The 17,951-nt window shown below is 45.0% G+C and overlaps 1 protein-coding gene across 2 annotated transcripts in view; it reads right to left on the bottom strand.

Moving 5' to 3' along the window:
- Window positions 1-2,735: 2,735 nt before the first annotated feature.
- Window positions 2,736-17,951, bottom strand: part of PPP2R5A (protein phosphatase 2 regulatory subunit B'alpha) — a 74,888-nt gene continuing 59,672 nt past the window's right edge. The window contains exons 5-13 of one of the 2 annotated variants that reach the window (XM_083175605.1): window positions 17,028-17,158; window positions 14,532-14,591; window positions 12,614-12,722; window positions 11,455-11,508; window positions 9,540-9,590; window positions 8,724-8,843; window positions 8,466-8,593; window positions 5,512-5,613; window positions 2,736-4,396 (exon numbers count right to left, since the gene is read on the bottom strand). In XM_083175605.1, coding sequence (XP_083031731.1) covers window positions 4,357-4,396; window positions 5,512-5,613; window positions 8,466-8,593; window positions 8,724-8,843; window positions 9,540-9,590; window positions 11,455-11,508; window positions 12,614-12,722; window positions 14,532-14,591; window positions 17,028-17,158 — 795 coding nt within the window. In that variant the 3' untranslated portion in view covers window positions 2,736-4,356. The remainder of the gene's footprint in view (window positions 4,397-5,511; window positions 5,614-8,465; window positions 8,594-8,723; window positions 8,844-9,539; window positions 9,591-11,454; window positions 11,509-12,613; window positions 12,723-14,531; window positions 14,592-17,027; window positions 17,159-17,951) is intronic. The other variant, XM_083175604.1, reaches the window with a different exon arrangement.

Below are 17,951 nucleotides of genomic sequence, written 5' to 3'. Positions count from 1 at the left end.
GAGTTTATTAAATGCTGTCCCCGCCCCCTCCCCCTCCCCAGTGACTGCCTTTAATTACAAAACAGTTTCACATGACTGCAAATGATCGGAATGGTGGTTTCCAGAGACATCGTCCGTCACATAGATGCGTTTAGTTTATATTCGGGAAATACTGCATTTCTAGGACATAAAAATGAGGCATTTTCAGCTAAAACCTACACGATGGAATAGAGACAGTAATTTCACAGAATAAATCATATATTCACATTCCAACTTCCCAGCATTACAATTTCTCATCAGAGTATCATACAAATGTATTTGCTGCCATTATATAATATTTTCCTTAGTACAATAATAGACTCTGCGGTATCCGAAAGCTTATCTAATATAAATTCTGCTATAAGGAAATGTTACATGAAATTTAAAAAATATATACTGTATTTCTGACGGAATACATCAATTCTAGTATGAAAATAGTCATTAAGAGACAAAAACCGTGGGAAAGCGGATGGAATTTTTCATTTCTGGTTCTTTAGAGCTCTTTAAAAATGGCATAAATATTTTTTATTTGCTAAAAAGAAACAAAAAAAAAAAAAGAAAAGAAAAACGTGTTCAAATGAATTACAAATATTCCCATACTTAAAATGGCAAAGCCTTCTCCTACAGTGTACTCCTTCCGACATCAGACACACTAAGGAGGAGATCCCTGAAAGTAAAAATCACCCTGATTCTGGTGAGGATATTATTGCAGGTCTGCGTATGGCGAGAAGGGCGGGGTAAGGGAGCGCACTGTACTAAGTGATGTGCGGATGGGTTATACTGACATTGGGGCTCTGAATACTGCAGTCTGTGTATCCTGCCATACAGTTGTGCCCAGCAAACCATACTTGGCAAGCTGGGACATATAGTTCCGCAGCTGCTGAACATCAATACGTTGCCTTTTTAGGACAGGGCTACCACAGAAGGAATGTTTTGTTGCTCACATTCAGACTACGTATGGTTAGTAACCGGACTTCTATATATTACCGTAAATATGATGTGACCTGAAACAGCCAATCAGATTTCAGCTCTCATTAGGCTGTGCTTCTCATACCGCTGCTTTCTGCAGTTGGATATTGAAGGCACAGCAGATAAGAGGCTCCTCAGCGTGGGATACACCAATACAAAGGGGTCTGTTGGCGTGGGGAGTCTATGTAACATATTAATACCTGATGAACCATCCCACACTACCGCCATGCTTCAATTCACAGAGGTATGGAATGAGGCGAGCCCTCTGTGATTAATACAACACTTATGACTTCTACTTGTGTTGAGCGCAGACATTAGTGTGGGCCCCTGTAAATATGAGAAAATGTAATTCCATAGTAGGACATGTTGTAGATCAGGAGCATCAACACGCGGCTTGGGTACATATCCCAGCATGCTCTGCCAGTGATGCGCTATTAGGGCAATCTGGGACGTGTAGTTTCACAGCAAATGGAGGGCTGCATGTTCAAACACCCTGTTCTATATGGACCCTGTGGGTAAGGAGAAGAGGAGCAGGATGACCACTATGAGGGGAGTGAGATTAGATGGAGATCTATAACAAAATGACAGCACAGAAAGAAAGCATCCTGTAACTCCCACTAGAATACCTGTTGCCTGCTTTAAGGACACCCCGACTTGCAGATGAATGAAGATGCTGCAACCCCAGGATTCAGACAAAAAAGTTTTGCCACTTATCAATCATCTCATAACACGCAATTAGCAGTTTAGAACCCCAGAGATGCAGAGAATATGGTTAGCTGATTTTGTTGTTGTTGTGCTGTTAAATGTACCTAAATGATACTTTATTTACATAGTCAGAACAAACGCTCCGGATCAATCAGATACAGTTCCGGTGTTTGCAGCGCAGGCCAGTATTACGGTGACTGCAGTCTGATAGAACAAGTTAATTATATTTTTATCATTCAGAGAAATGCAATAAATCCAACAATGTAGTCATAACTAACCCAGACTAATGAATAACTTGGCTCAGTCCCAGATTGAGATTCTAAAGACTATTTACATGCACAGCATTGTATCAGTCTCTTAGATTACATTATATAAAGCATCTCGTTGGACGGTTCCCATGGTGTTTTACATGAAATGCTTCTTGGGTTCAGTGCCTACTAAAAACAAGATTCGTGTGGCTTCCTGCTCCGCCACTACAGATAATTACATTCACTGTAATCCACAGATCTAGAGACCCTCAATTCCTAAATGGATTTATGCAAAGTTACTATGTAGCAAATCCTCCGCATTTCACATCTGAGGACACCCGTGATTCATCAGTGATGATTGCAATGCAGTAATAGCACAGGAGGATGTTATGGTGTACACATGGATGTTCCTCACGTGTTACAGAGCACAAGCTCTTTCTTACTAAGCAGACATACAGTTGTCTCATAGTTGTTGCCCCTGAATCAATATACCAATCCAACTGAAAAAAAGATGGCTAATCTCAGAGTAAGTGAAAGACTAAGATTCAAAAATATGTCAGAGGGATTCTTTCATTTATTGCTGTGCTGACTATATTACATTGCGCGGTGACGTAATGAGGAATATAGGCTAGAGCATGTTCTTGCACCCATCCAAATAGTCATGCAGACTCTGGCCTACGTTGCAAACCGGGTCACTGCTTTTAAAGACAAAGATCTTTGCTCTGCACACCACGAACATCATCCTATATAATGAAAGGCTAACACTACTCTTCAACTCTATGGGGGTGGGCGGGGGGGGGGGGGGGGGGGGGGATTCAAGTGTTGTTCCATTCGGCTGCACACACCACAGTTATATTGTTGTCATTTCAATGGGTTGGTAACAAGTGTCCATTAATACACAAGGCATTATCACACTCATTTTTTGCAAGAACCCAATAGGCCACATCTTCTGCATCTTTCTAGATCCATAATAAATGACATCACTGCACACTCATGCCATAGGAAATGTATTCTGAACATATTGCAAAGGACAGGCGTCTCCCTTCACCCTCCTCACACCTAGGACCACGTGGGGAGAACCCGTTACACATCTCATACTGTCGCAGCTTAAAACCCGGTACATTATTTGTAGTTGCCTACAATATGGCTGCAACTTGGAATCCCCTGGCTAACCCCCACCAACCCCCTTAGTAGACTAAATAAAACGGGGACCGAAGATTACTACACTGGGCTGGTGAAGGAACCATCTATTCAAAAAAAGTACAAGTTTCTTCACAGCTGGTCTCTGGGGGACAGAAAAAGGTCATTTCAATATCTATGCTCGTTGCGGGATTACCAGGGAACAGTGCACAACAGCAACACGGGACAAGGATCTGCCAGTCACTGACTGCACACGGTCTAATACTCACTGGAATGATTTGCATAGGTGACCACTACAATGTAAATGCATGGGCAGGGATGCCGCCCCGTCCGTTATACTGGTACTGGCTCCCACAGGCGGTTTGCAATTTTGGTGCCTGACTGGTACAATTTGCTGCTGGGGGATGTACAGTATATAACAAGCAGTCTAATCACTGTGAACGGAGCCTCTACATTCACACAGATGTATATGACGGGGAGACAAAAATTACCGTTCTTACGATGGAAAACGTTATGCCAAGAGCCATACTCTCCTTAGACCCGTCAACCACATAAGAGCGGTAGCCGAAAAAATTTAGTCGGTCAGTTCGCTGTGAACTTGTGACATCACTGAAATGCATGTGATGTCACTAGCCCAGGGACTGGATACAGGCTTCAGGCTCATGAATATGGGAGTCTGGGTAATAAAACTGCTGCCTTCACGGTCAGTAAAAGGTGCACTTTAAGAGAGAAAAACTGCAAAGAGATAAACATGTAAAACGCAGAAAAACAATGTACATAGCAGACTAATACACCTATGTGCAACACAATAATAAAAAAAATAAAATAAAAAATATATATAATATAGAATTCAAGTCATAAATTCTTCCCACCCCCAGAATTACCCCCTCACTCATATTACAGAAGTCATCTATCCCTAGTGATCGCTGGCAGGGCGCACGAAGCGCTGCAGAAACGCGCGAACACCTGCGGTTAGAGAGGTCAGCAATGAGTCGCCCTGCAATGTATTACTGGACCTCCTCGCAGCCAAACCATCCACAAGACAGGGGTGTGCGCCCCCCAAAAAAACTGTCCTTATATCTTAACGGAGAGCTGGTTTTATTACTTTACTTTTTTTTTTCCGGGAAAATAAAAATATACAAAAGTATTATGCCTATGGCGCGGAGGTGGTCGCATTGTGGTTTATTTGGCACTTGTATTTTTCTGTACACCGAAAGCACTGTTCTCCACCAAGGCCTTCTTCAGCTGGAGGTCATCCAGCTTTCTCCATAACTCCTCACGTTCCAGCTCCTTCTTCTTCTCCCTGATGGGGGGACATAAACATGTATGTTGCCTTCATTACCATGGCACATAGTAACACTATGGCTTATACCAGGTGTAGTATGAATGAATGCAGCATGTTTGAAAATGTGACAGTTAGTAAAGACTACACCTGTGCACCAGCTAGGTGGTCTATGAAATGTGAGTTAGTAATGACTACAGCTGTGCACCAGCTAGGTGGTCTGGAAAATGTGAGTTAGTAATGACTACACCTGTGCACCAGCTAGGTGGTCTGGGAAATGTTACAGTTAGTAATGACTACACCTGTGCACAAGCTAGGTGGTCTGTGAAATGTTACAATTAGTAATGACTACACCTGTGCACCAGCTAGGTGGTCTGGGAAATGTGACAGTTCGTAACGACTACACCTGTGCACCATTTAGGTGGTCTGGGAAATGTGACAGTTAGTAATGACTACACCTGTGCACAAGCTAGGTGGTCTATGAAATGTGACAGTTAGTAATGCCTGCACCAGCTATGTGATTTAGACATAACGTGGACCATTGGTAGATCTTGGGGACCAGTTTGCCCACTCCTGGCTTATACAGGGCTAGCTTAGTGCCACTTTTCCCAAATCCAGTGCTAAGGGAGCCACAACAGGCCATGTTTTCAGGTCTCTTTACAGAATCATACTAAACAATTGTGCGCAAGCTAGGAGACCTGGGAAACATGTAAGCCAGTGTTCCCCAAATCTAGTCCTATGGGTACAACAATTAAACTCAGGGCAAAGGAGACTGGTATTGTGGGCATGTCCACAACTGGCGAGCATAGTTATCTCTTCAATCTGTTAAACAGATATGGTGTACCACTCTTGGGTGTGGTCATGGTATAGTGGGGGGATGTCAATAGGACAGAGCAGGGGGTGACCATGACAGTGGGGTGTGGCTAAGCCTCGGTATATATAATTGGGCAATACAGAACCCCCCCCCACACACACACACACACACACACACACACACACACACACACACACACACACACACACCTCTCCGGTGACACTGCAGCCCGTGGGTGGGACAGGGGGACTGTCCCAGAAAAATCGTTGGCTTGTGATCACTATTAGGGTAAATCAGCCTCACACCATAATCAATACACATCCCGATTTACATACCTTTGCCGTTCTGCTTTGTAGGAGCCGGTAAGTTCATCAAACAGTTTTCCATTCATTTCCATTAATGTTTTCAACACGTTGTACACCAGGGCTACAATCGTTCTATACAAAGAGGAAGACGCAAAAACCGGAGACTGGCGTTAGACCCTCGGACGTATGGCAGAGAGCACTAAGAAACCCCTCTAATACTGTAATATATAGGTGCAACATTCTCATTACATAGATACTGCATAAAGCATGGCTCCAGATATATACTATAGATAAACTGTGCACTAAAATAAATCATACTATATACTAAATGATTAATAGCAGCCTCAAGAAACAAACCAGGGAAATGGGGTAAATACTGAGTAGTTTCTTCCTAGCCCGCGGCGGCTAGCTCATATATACTGTAAAGGGAAATCTATTTTTTGGGTATATAGTTCTTAGGTCAACCCTATTAAGGTTGACATGGCTAAGGTCGTCAAGGCCGGTAGGTAGACACAAGCATTAGGCCAACAATGGGAAGGTCGATATGTTTTTCACGTTTTCTTTTTGAGCCGAAATGTGCCAAAACTAGGTATTTCATGCCATGCCATCCACTACGGCATGGTGGGATACTAAACAATGCTCGAAGGATGGCGAGCGCAGCGGTACACTTACACGTGAAAAATTCATGTCGACCTAATGCAGGGCTTGACAAATTTTTCTAAAATTTAGGAGCCAGGACAAAAGTTTAGGAGCCAGACAAAAGTACATCGCACCCCAAAAATAAAAATGACTGAAAACTTGGACAAGGTGTACTTTAAACTTAAAGCAGTATGAAAATTACAGTCTATATGGAAATAGAATTACTAGAATATATTTATCAAATTAAAACACTTCAGTTTTTCAAATGATAGATATATGATACAGCAGAAAACAAGCCTCAAAGTCTGTGATATGCTGAAAAAAGACTGAATAGGCCCTAGGGAGGTCTTATCAAGCGCCAAAGTACCAACTGCATCTGCTGCTATTCAACAGAAGTTTTGCCCATAATCACGTTACACAGCACGCAGTGCCCGATAGTCACATTACACAGCACGTACTGCCCGATAGTCACGTTACACAGCACGCAGTGACCCATAATCAAGTTACACAGCACATAGTGCCTGATAGTCACGTTACACAGCACGCAGTGCCCGATAGTCACGTTACACAGCACGCAGTGCCCGATAGTCACGTTACACAGCACGCAGTGACCCATAGTCACGTTACACAGCACATAGTGCCTGATAGTCACATTACACAGAACGTAGTGACCCATAGTCACGTTACACCCCACTTAGTGACCCATAGTCACGTTACACCACCAATTAGTGACCCATAGTCACGTTACACAGCCTGTAGTGACCCATACTTACATTACACAGCACGCAGTCCCTAGGCATGGCAAATGCCCTAGCAATTGCCTATGCCTAGGGCCGGCTCTGCAAGCAGAGGTGGACTTAAAATGGTGGGCCACCAAACACAGAGACATGCTGCAGAGCTTTAGTAACATAATTCCTGGTCATCAACTGAATTAGGACATTGCCAACAACATGTTCCCATGCACAATACTACACCCAGCAGCCATTGCATTTTGCTTTAGAAGAGGGGGGAAAAATAAAAATAAAGTGTATGTATATGTGTGTGTGTGTGTGTGTGTGTGTGTGTGTGTGTGTGTGTGTGTGTGTGTGTGTGTGTGTGTGTGTGTGTGTGTGTGTGTGTGTGTGTGTGTGTGTATATATATATATATGTGTGTATATATATATATATATATATATATATATATATATATATATATATATATATATATATATATATATATATATATATATATATATGTGTATATATGTGTATATATGTATATATATGTATATATATACATACATACATAAATACATACATACATACATACATACATACATATTTTATTTTATTTGTTTAAAAAAAATGCCCGAGCAGCAGTGGTGTGTAGCATACCAGCGGTGGGCTCTACAATTGCATTACATATGGCACCTGACCTGTCTCCCCCTCAACTATGCAGACACCCGGAGCCAGCAGCGATGTGCAGGAGATCCCTACACAATAAGAAGCGCACACACAGCTGCAGTAGCTGCAGGAAATAGCGGAGCACCGCTCTATACATCTGCCATCACCCCACCGCCGTGTAGAGCAGGGGACCTCATGCAGGTGCGGGAAGGGAGGAAGCGGCAAGGAGCTTATCTCATGCGGCCGCAGTGTCCTGTCTCGCTGTCGAGACCCGGGAGCAGGGAAGCCGCGCACAGCTATAAGGCAGCTCGGCAGAGGATCCCCAGCAACCGCGGGTGCGGGGTGCGTGGGTGAGCTCTCCAAAATGTATGCTGAGGTGGCTTAGGCAGGCGGGAGCTGGGACACGCTGCTCCGTCCCATCTCCCTCCTCAGCAGACTGCAGGCGGCAGCCCAGAATCTATTCGCCAGACATGAAAATCTGGTCGCCGTGGCGACCTGGCGACCGGGGTTTGTCGAGCCCTGACCTAATGCTTCTGTTGACTTTAGCCAGGTCGACCCTATGACCCATACCTATTTTTTTTTACATGGGATTAATGCTTTAAATACCCAATACCAATGTTCAAAATCCTAAAGCCAGGTACACAGTAGGCAACGTGTAGACCTAGCGACATCGCGTCAGACGGCCCACACTTGCCAATGCCAGCAGCGAGACTGAGGGGGGGCCATGCTGCATTCACTTGCAATAGACGGAGGAAGTCATGGACTACATGCAAAATATTAGGTACACACTGGACGATTGGAGCGGTTTGTCGCTCCACACCGTCGGAATCAGCAACATCGTTCAAATTATCATCTAAGGTGCACCAGGCTTCTGGATAACATAAGCCCAAAAGTCGATGTCTTAGGGCGACAACAAAACAGTAACACGAACTGGAGCAAACGAGTCCAAAAGCGCTACTTACGGGTTCCAGTGTTCTTTGGAGATTTTGTACAAACTACCGAACATAATTGGTAGGATTTTGTCAATGTTTTCCTCAATCAGACTGAGAATATACTCGTTGTTCCAGAAGTAGAGGGCTCGCTCTGCAACCTGCGCAACAGAGCAATGACAAACATCAGGGCGGGCGAATGACAAACACAGCACCGGTGACCAATTCCCAGCACTCAGTTAGGAGGGGTTATGTAGAACACAATACAACGTAATCCCTCATTCCACCCACCTGAAAGTGAGAGCTGGACACACACTTTGATATCTGCTTAAACAAAGGTTCTTGAATCTTCTTAAACTGAGTTGGCTCTATGACGTCCAAGATTTCTTCTATTTCACCTAAAAACATCACCTGCGGCAAAAAAACATAAGTTACCAGATGGGGCATCGATCACTGCACACTACTGACTGCAATATGTACGACACGGACGAGACAGCTCTGCTGGAAACACCAAAACTGCAGCCACTTTGTCCATCCGACCAACACCGGCTGAGGAGCAATATGCATCCCCCATCCCTGTAATTAATGTTCTCGTCTATGCAGATCACCAAATAGGCCCAACCCAACTGTCTGAGCTAATTACCAGTGGCCGTCATCAGTGTTCAATTTGGAATTATAGGAAGACTGGTTCAAGGGTTATATTTTATGCTTCCATATTGCTAAAATATGCCTAACGGTGCCCAGCGCAGGATATGAATATGCTGGCGCAAGCTAATGTTATGCGTCTGTACAGGCTGCGTACACGCTATGGAGTGTATACCTGCATCTATGCGCTGCCTCTGACACAGTACCACCCCTGGGGATATCACAAGTATGGGAAGAGAGAATGCACTTCCCAACACCAGTACAGATGCTGGGAAACCTTGGCAGCAGGACTTGTATCAATATACAGAATTATGAACTTAATATTTACATTAGGCAAAGCGAGAATAATGTGACAATTTGTACAGACCATGTTACACCCCCCCCCCCCCCAATGTCATGAATAAGTAGCCATATCCAATAGCACGTTGCATTACTACAACCATTCAGTCAGTAAATACCTACTTCTTTCTGACTACAGGTTTTAGGCCAGAACTTCAGCAATCCTCTAATGACCTGCAATTATAATAAAGACTACATTAGATGAAAGGTTAGTATCTCACAGGGCACTAGCTCTGCAGCCAACAGTGGAACATATACAAATAGAAGTCAGTACTCGGCAGCAGTCCTGCAAGGGTGCAATTACCAGCTCTAGTCCCAGAATGGCTCTGCCCAGCTATTGCTGTATGAACATCACTAATACCCCTTTCACACCAGAAAATGCAGGGACTTACCCAGGAATACGGTCTCCCGGATCATGCAGGGGCATTCCCAGGTTGGCCCCTTTCACACCAGCCTAGTCCCTGCATTTTCTGGTGTGAGGGGGAACCCGATAGCTCTGTGTTCCTAGCAGTCGGGCTGTGGTGGGAGGGGGGGGGGGGGGTGGGAGGAGACCGGCCGCTCTGTCCCCAGCAGTCCTCCCCCCACGATGGGCAGTGGTGGGAGGCGCATAACCCGCGAAGGTCCGTGAGCAACCCTGCTAGCTCTGTCCCGGGATTTCGGCATAAGGTGGTGATAAAGTACCAGCGACTAAACTGCCACGTTACAGGCTGTGTTTGTAAATTGAAAGGGAGCTGATTGGTTGGTACTTTTTTGTCTGTTCAAGGCACTAACATGGCAGTTATTGGTGCTGATTGGCTGTCACTTTGGTACTTATGTAGTAACTGGGCTGCCGATTTTGAAATCGGGTCCATCGCATCGCATCGCACCCGACCAAATCGCATGCGATGCGATGGACCCGATTTTTCCATAGGATTCAATGTTAAAATGGACTGAGTCCATTTTAACATGGAATTCAATGGGAAAAAGGGGTCCTTTTCATACCCCTACTATCCAAGTGGGCATGGAGTTGGATATAAACCTGTGGCGAGCGTAGCGAGCCACCGAGCCCGAAGCGTGGCGAGCGCAGCGAGCCCCGCGAGGGGACACAGAATACCGTCCCCTCGCGGGGCTCGCTTCGCTCGCCACGCTTCGGGCTCGGTGGCTCGCTACGCTCGCCACAGGTTTATATCCAACTCCATGCCCACTTGGATAGTAGGGGTATGAAAAGGACCCCTTTTTCCCATTGAATTCCATGTTAAAATGGACTCAGTCCATTTTAACATTGAATCCTATGGAAAAATCGGGTCATCGCATCGCATCGCATCGCATCTGATTGTATGCCTTAACTTAAGGCATACAATCAAAAAATCGGCAGCCCAGATACTACATAAGTACCGTCACTTTTCTACCCTAATTTCATTCGTTTTGTATAAGGCATTTCATACCCACATAAATTGTGGCCACATGCCAAGAGGAAAGTAGTCCTAATAGAGGTGCTAGATGACTATATGGATGTGCACAGCCTTCTATAGTAACATTGTGTAGTCACGTGGTACAGGCCACATGACCTCGATGCCTCCACACTAATTACGCCAATTTGTGCTGTATACCTTGCACACTACTCTTCCTGGTCATTAGATGGCAGAGGCATTGGCTGCAGATACAAATGCACGCTGTACACCCACACACACGTGTTCCGGCTATAATTAGCACAGCTACCTTGAGCTTATTGTGCAGCTCCCACGGACGCCCACTCAGACAGCGGAAGATGCACGCTTACCCTTATTATCTATCTGCAGTGGTGATTCATACGCACATTTATCTCAATGGGGACTAGATTCGTGAGTTCGGCTATAGAGCATTTATACAGTACGAACACGCATACAAGGATTAGACAAAAATAGCCGTCGCCAGTAATGTCTTGCAGCATTGCGGCACCAGCATCCTGCTAGAATAGTCTTCCAGCCCGGCCTCACAAATATCCACACCTTTATTGACCGGTTAATAAAACAAAGCATAACAAGTGACAATAATAAATAAGAGGATGAAAAGGACTTACGGGCTCTGTGAGAGTCGTATCTTTCTCCAAAAACTGGACGACGCAGTACGCCAGCTGCAGACATAACAAACCGCTTTATTAATGGAGTGTAAGTACAGAGAGTCCAGTCTTATCATCTGGTACAGAAGATACACAATAAGAGCAAACAATCGTTCTCCGACAAGTACACGCTGTTTACTTTCACAAGAGGAAAGGGACTGGAACTGAAACATACATTGATGTTAATGATCTGTTACAACGAGAAAAACGAGCACACCTCGTTATTCATCTACTAATGCAATTACCAGGCTATGTAGGGAGGCGTTACATCGAGGCACAATATCCTGAGAGGCTCAATCACTCCTGCGAGGGAGGGTTGGTCTGTGAAGATGGCGCTGGCGGCATTATCTGAAGGACAGCTCCCATGTGACTCTACAGTACAATATAGTGTTTTGGATGTGGCACATGCAATGCAACATTCTATAAGACTGCTGGCATAATAACGGTCATGGTCAGAGCAAGTGAGAGAGTCAGAGCATGGCTATGTGAGTTCCATACAGTGGCGGTACCAGCTGCATCTACTAATATAGTGGTTCCTATTGCTATGGAGAAGAACCACGTTGCGCCACTTCCATCTGCAGTGTCATTAGCGTCTCCTTGTACTTTTGCCATCCATCTTTTAACAATCCACTGGGAGCTGACACGGGTGGAGGAAGAAGAGGCATTAATCCTACAGGCGTGAGCAGGAACCACTGAGACCCTACACAGGCAGCGGCCAGACACAGAGGGCCCCCGATTCCGGACTGCACACCGCTCACTTCCACTCATCAGTACTGTTCTGTGGAGATTTCAAATTGAGAGGAGGGGGTACTCCAAAATGAAAAGCCTAATCACGGGGTACGGGAGAGAAAAGGTCGGGAACCGCTGTACTAAGGGGGTTATTCTGATTCACACGGAAAGGCAGAATCACTCTCTAATGGACAAAACCACGCTGCACTGCAGGTGGGGCAGAGGTAACATGTGCAGAGAGTGTTTATTTTGTTCTTTTACGGCACTTTCTCCACCCACTAACTGTACTAAAATCAGCAGTTACGCCTTCTAAGCTACTTGTAGACCACGGTTACGGCAATCAAGCCGCTCACTAGTAACCCACGTGGCAGAGGGAACGTGACACACTCACCTGGGCATGAAACAAAGATAAGCCTTTGGCCGTGTGCATAGGAATCAGGACTTTCATGAGGAATTGCTTATGTTCCGATTTCAGGGGTAACGCAAATCCATTGATGATACTGGTGGTGAAAACAGAGACGCAAGACTTAGTATAGAGTAAAAACTGTGCAGATGCATAGAGTGCACCAAATGTTCTAGATTAAACTGTACAATGATATATTTTTTCATAATGTCCATTTAAATGGACAAGGGACCATAAAGGATTAGTCTGGCGATTTCCTCTATGAAATCGTCCCCTGTGTACAACTCGCTAAATCCCACCATATATCAGAACTCCTCCATATTCATACATTCTTCCATTATAGCAGAATCCTGTGCAGCACCAATGTTGGCACGACACTCCCGTCCCAGCCACAGCCGCAATATTGGCACAGTTCTCCGGTCCAAGGACCCCAAGGTACCAATACCTGCCTACTTCTAAGCCCAGAGGGACAGGACCACCACTATTTAGAGCCTGGACCTTTTAACCTGTTCCTATCCATGTTTAGAGGAAACCAGACCCCCAAATAAAAAAGTAAAAAGGGTAGGAAATGTGGTAGATTTTGCTCTCATTTGCTGAATGAAGTGGTATAAACCACTTGAGTGCTCCCTTTGTTGCAGAGTAACACAGCGGTCAGCCCCTCAAGTCACTGCTGAGCATCAATGTTATAGCAACTTATGTATAAAACCCAAGACTGAATGCAAACTAATAAACAGCAGCTTCCAATGACAGCACTAACGTTAACGCTCGCATACACTGGCCCCGTCTGATGTCACAAAGTTATCTTAATCGTAAAATAAAAAGCTAATGCTGCTCCTCACCTCAATGAGCGTGGGAGGGGGGATTCAAGTGTTGTGCGTGCCGGCAGGACCCGGAGTCAGTCAAGTGTTGCTCCGTTTGGCGGCACACAGTGCGGACATTATGGTTATAGTGTGCTGTTAGGCTGGCAATTCGTACATTTATACTCGGATATCCCAATGTGTATCTGTACACATCAACATTGATGTACTTATTTTTACTTACTTATTGGTAAATCCAAATTTCTAAAGAATAAACAAATAACCCCCCAACCCCTGAGACATCCTTACATAAAATTCTTATTTTTTATCAATTAAAAATAATGCAGATAGAATAATGCAGCCACCAGCCACTTACACTATTACAGATTACAGAGTCTCTGCTCTCATGATGGCTTTGGTGAGGTCTTATGAACAACAATGCCGGTATATACTGCGCAAATGCCATTCACACATGAGTAAGGATCATGGGCCAGTATGGTCCTTGCCACTAAAATGACCTCATAATCCCCCTGATTTGCAGAAGATGGGGTGTAACAAGCAAACCATGATATGTGCTGGAGTCGTTCTAACAGTGGTTCTCAAACCCGGTCCTTAGGACCCCCCCACACAGTGCACGAGTTCCATGTGACTAGCAGCTGCCCTCTGTATCACCAACTGTCACATTTAAAAAATGCACAGATGACCTGGAAAACATGAACTGTGTGGGGGTCCTGAGGTTGAGAACCACTGCTCTATAGCATTGGGGTAGATGTATGAAGCAGTGATCAGAGAGAAGAGAGCCAGGAGAGAAGTGGCACATGGCAGCCAATCAGCTTCTCTGTATTATGCAAATTATAGATGTTACTTGCTGACTTGTTGCCATGGGCCACTCCTCTGCTGGCTCACGGCTCCTCCCATATCACTGCTTCATACATCTACCCCATAGTGACTACAGTGCTGCAGTCACACAGATCGGTCATTGTCCTCAGCTAGAAACATAGAATTTGACGGCAGATAAGAACCACTTGGCCCATCTGGTCTGCCCCCTATGTCACACATTATCCGGGTGGTTTTAACGAAGGACCTGCACAATCTTATTAGCAAATTACCTGCCGAGTATTTCCAGCAGTTCCGCCACCCCGTTAAAATGTTCTGTTTCATAGATAAACCTATGGAGGAAACAAAGACTAGTTAGCCAAACATATCTGCAAAGTGCACTTATTACATATAAAAAAAAATAAGAAAAAGCATAATCCACTGTAATTGTTTTGAGCATGATTTGCTAAGCGAATAAGCAGGACGCAGCACATCGAGGGACAAATGTAATAGGGTGAGAGTTTCAGAAAGTGAAAGATTTTGGGAGAGTTTCTCCATTTTTTTTTTAAAGCAGCAATCAACTACACTGCAAAACCAGGTTGATTTGGCCATGTAATTGATTGCTGCTTTAAAAAAAATAATAATAAAAAAAAAAATGGAAAAAATCTCCCAAAATCTCTCACTTTAAGAAACTCTCACCCTATTACATTTGTCCCCATATGTCTTGTGGTTACATCCGTAATGCTGTGTGAGAAGAGAATACAGGTGTTTAACCCGGGATCAGCTACATTAAATTCACTACGTATTGCCGGGTGTGGTATATGGTTCCAACAGTTGGGATCCCGACAGCCATTAGCCCAACGTCGGGATCCCGACTGGCCGGACTCAGACAGCATGGCGAGCGCAACCCATACACCATGTTCCGACTGTATGCCAGAGCTGGATTTACCCCCACACACTACGATCTGACTGTATACCAGTATTGGAGCTGCCCCCACACACACTACAAACTGACTGTATACCAGCGGTGGCGGGGCCCCCATACACCACGATCAGAGAATAAAACAATGTTATCTATAGTATTATATCCAATCCCCCTGTGCAGTTGTTACAAGTCATACACCAGAGGGGAGAGGAGCAGGAGGAGGAATGTGCAGTTGAGTAGGGCGAAATTTCCAAAGTGTTGACAAGCGAGAGGTAGATGAACGTTTTTCATGGGGGGTTTTTGGGCGTCAATATCGACACGTGCGCATGGGGGCCCCCCGATAAGTGTACCGTGCACCCTCGCCTTGCTTCAGGCCAGGTACCCCTCTCCTCTGCAGAGAGATCAATCGACAATCGAACAACCAGACCCCGTTGGTGGGTGGGTGGGTGGAATATAATTTCCCTATGTACCATACCCTTAATATTAGGGGAAGAGCCCTGTTCATATACCATTTCTTCTAGAAGCTAATACAGCCTGCATTTCCCCCCGCTCTCCCAAATCCAGATGTGCGCTTGTCTAAACAGATGCAGCAGCCAGGTGGAACGCTGCTTACATACTCCGTGGGAATAGTGCATGCCACAGCCAGCGCTGGGACAGATATTCAGCTGCACAGAACCCTTCTTCAGACTTTCCTTATTTGTTTTAAAAAAGGCCGTGAAGGAAACCATACCGTACAATGGAATGTGTTATCGGACTCATTTCATAAAGTACCTGTTGTTCTAAACACTTCGCCTTTCAGCTGCGGCAATGTGCGTTTGGAAAAACAGGAGGAGCGCCATTCTGTACAGAGCTATTTGGGGTCTGTGCTTACGCCACTAGATCCAGCTGTAACATACTGAATGCTAGCTATATGTTTCTGATTAAGAAAAAAAATGTAGACACAAACCTGGCATTCTAACTTATCCCTTTGCATGCCAACGTTGCTGTTCTTTTAGTATAAATAAATACAAATACAGACAAGTCAATTCATTGATGTTTAGTTAAATACTGCACCAAAAAAAATTGGCATTTTTAGCGGATATTTTGAGTATCGCTCACAGCAACATTGACACTCAAACGGTTAATACTTTAACGTTTAGTCACACATTTAATTTAAGTTCAAACATAAGTGAGGAATGGATACAGCTGTTACGGTTAAAATGTTCATGCTGGGCATTAAATGGTGAGGAGTGCACAACTAGGGGGGGGGGGGGGGGTGTCTATGTGCACCACCTCCTGCTACAGAGCAGGAGGTGGTGCACATAGACACAGAGGAACGGGTCGCAGAACGCCTCTATAGGGAAAGCATGGAATGCTGTGCATTCAACTTATGTTGCCGTTTGTCTATATGCTCTCTTGGGTAATTTAGATCCTCCATCTGGGCTGCAATTCAGTTCTTGCGTATACCAGGCAGAAAAAAAAAAAACCTTTTTGGAGGGGCAACACACGGAAACTGCCCACAGCACGTAACCAAACTCATAGGTCATAAAACCTTTGGCACCACTTATTATTTTGAACATTTAGGCACATCTGTGGTGGTGACTATCTTCCCTCACACCTTAAAATTGCTGTACAGAGAGAGTGTGCAGGAGGACCAATCAGGAGTCATGAAGCCAATGACCGAGGCTGTCGATTGGTCCCCTTGCTCACACAGCCACTATGTTTGGGCGCACCTCCCTGATCCCCACACTACAAGCCCGAACCGCTTATCTCCTCTATTACAGTCTATTGCCCGGCAAAGTCACTTGTGCATGTAATCACTGCGCCAACTAGCGGGAAACATCAACTGCTTGTGGTGTGTACTTACGAATCTCAATTCCAATACCTGAGAAAAATGTTGTTAATTTGTTTTCTGATGAAAGCTCTTAGGCCAAGGAACTTGCCGTAAATCCGATGTAGTACGGTCTTCAGGAAGTCTCGTTCTCGGGGGTCTTCACTGTCAAACAGCTCCAACAGCTGCAACATGAGGAGCACAGTCATTTGAAGGGAAGGTCTGGTTGGAAGATCACTTTTACTGGACAGCAAGAACCTGGTGTTACATGGAAACGCTGCCTGGGTCGGGTAACATCCAGTTACGTTACTGGTCAATTAGAATATTGGCGCCCAGAACAGCTGATAACATTTTAACAGCTAAATAGTTACAATACTGGTCAATGACGAGACTGGCACCAAGGATAGCGGGTAATGTTAATATCCTAACAGACAAACGGTTGCATTATGGGTCAATGACAACAATGGTGATCAGTACAGAGGGTAACATTGTAAGAGCCAAATAGTTATATGCAATGCTGGGTTTCCCTGGGCAGCGCCTGGGAAGCAGAGAGGACGTGTTACTGGAATGCCGCGGGCACTTTGCACGCAAACGCTACAACACAGAAAACACCCAAATGGAAGACCATACAGGGCAGGTGCAAGGATCCACGGTGCGTCCAATGGTGGTATGCAAAGATGCACCAGGATGCTTAACCATGCCAGACTCCATGCGTGCACAGATGTACGCCAGGGAGGGGGCACTGTTGTGGCAAATGCATAAAGTCACAAATGGGCAGGCACCCAACAGAGGCGCCGGTGGTCTCAGGCTCACGAAATTCAATTATTTCAGTTTCATTAAAACTAGTTATTAGAAAACATCTCTTATATATTTAGCCAGATCCGTCACTCACAATCAGTGTAGGTAACGGTGGGCGGGCTTCCATGGGTGATTGACAGGCCCGTCCACCGTTAGCCACAATGCAAAACCTGGCCACTT

This window comes from Crinia signifera, chromosome 3, assembly GCF_055691185.1.
Source record: "Crinia signifera chromosome 3, ASM5569118v1, whole genome shotgun sequence".
NCBI lineage: Eukaryota > Metazoa > Chordata > Amphibia > Anura > Myobatrachidae > Crinia > Crinia signifera.
The sequence above is the reverse complement of the archived record's forward strand: the minus strand, read 5'-3'. Positions and strand labels throughout refer to the sequence as shown.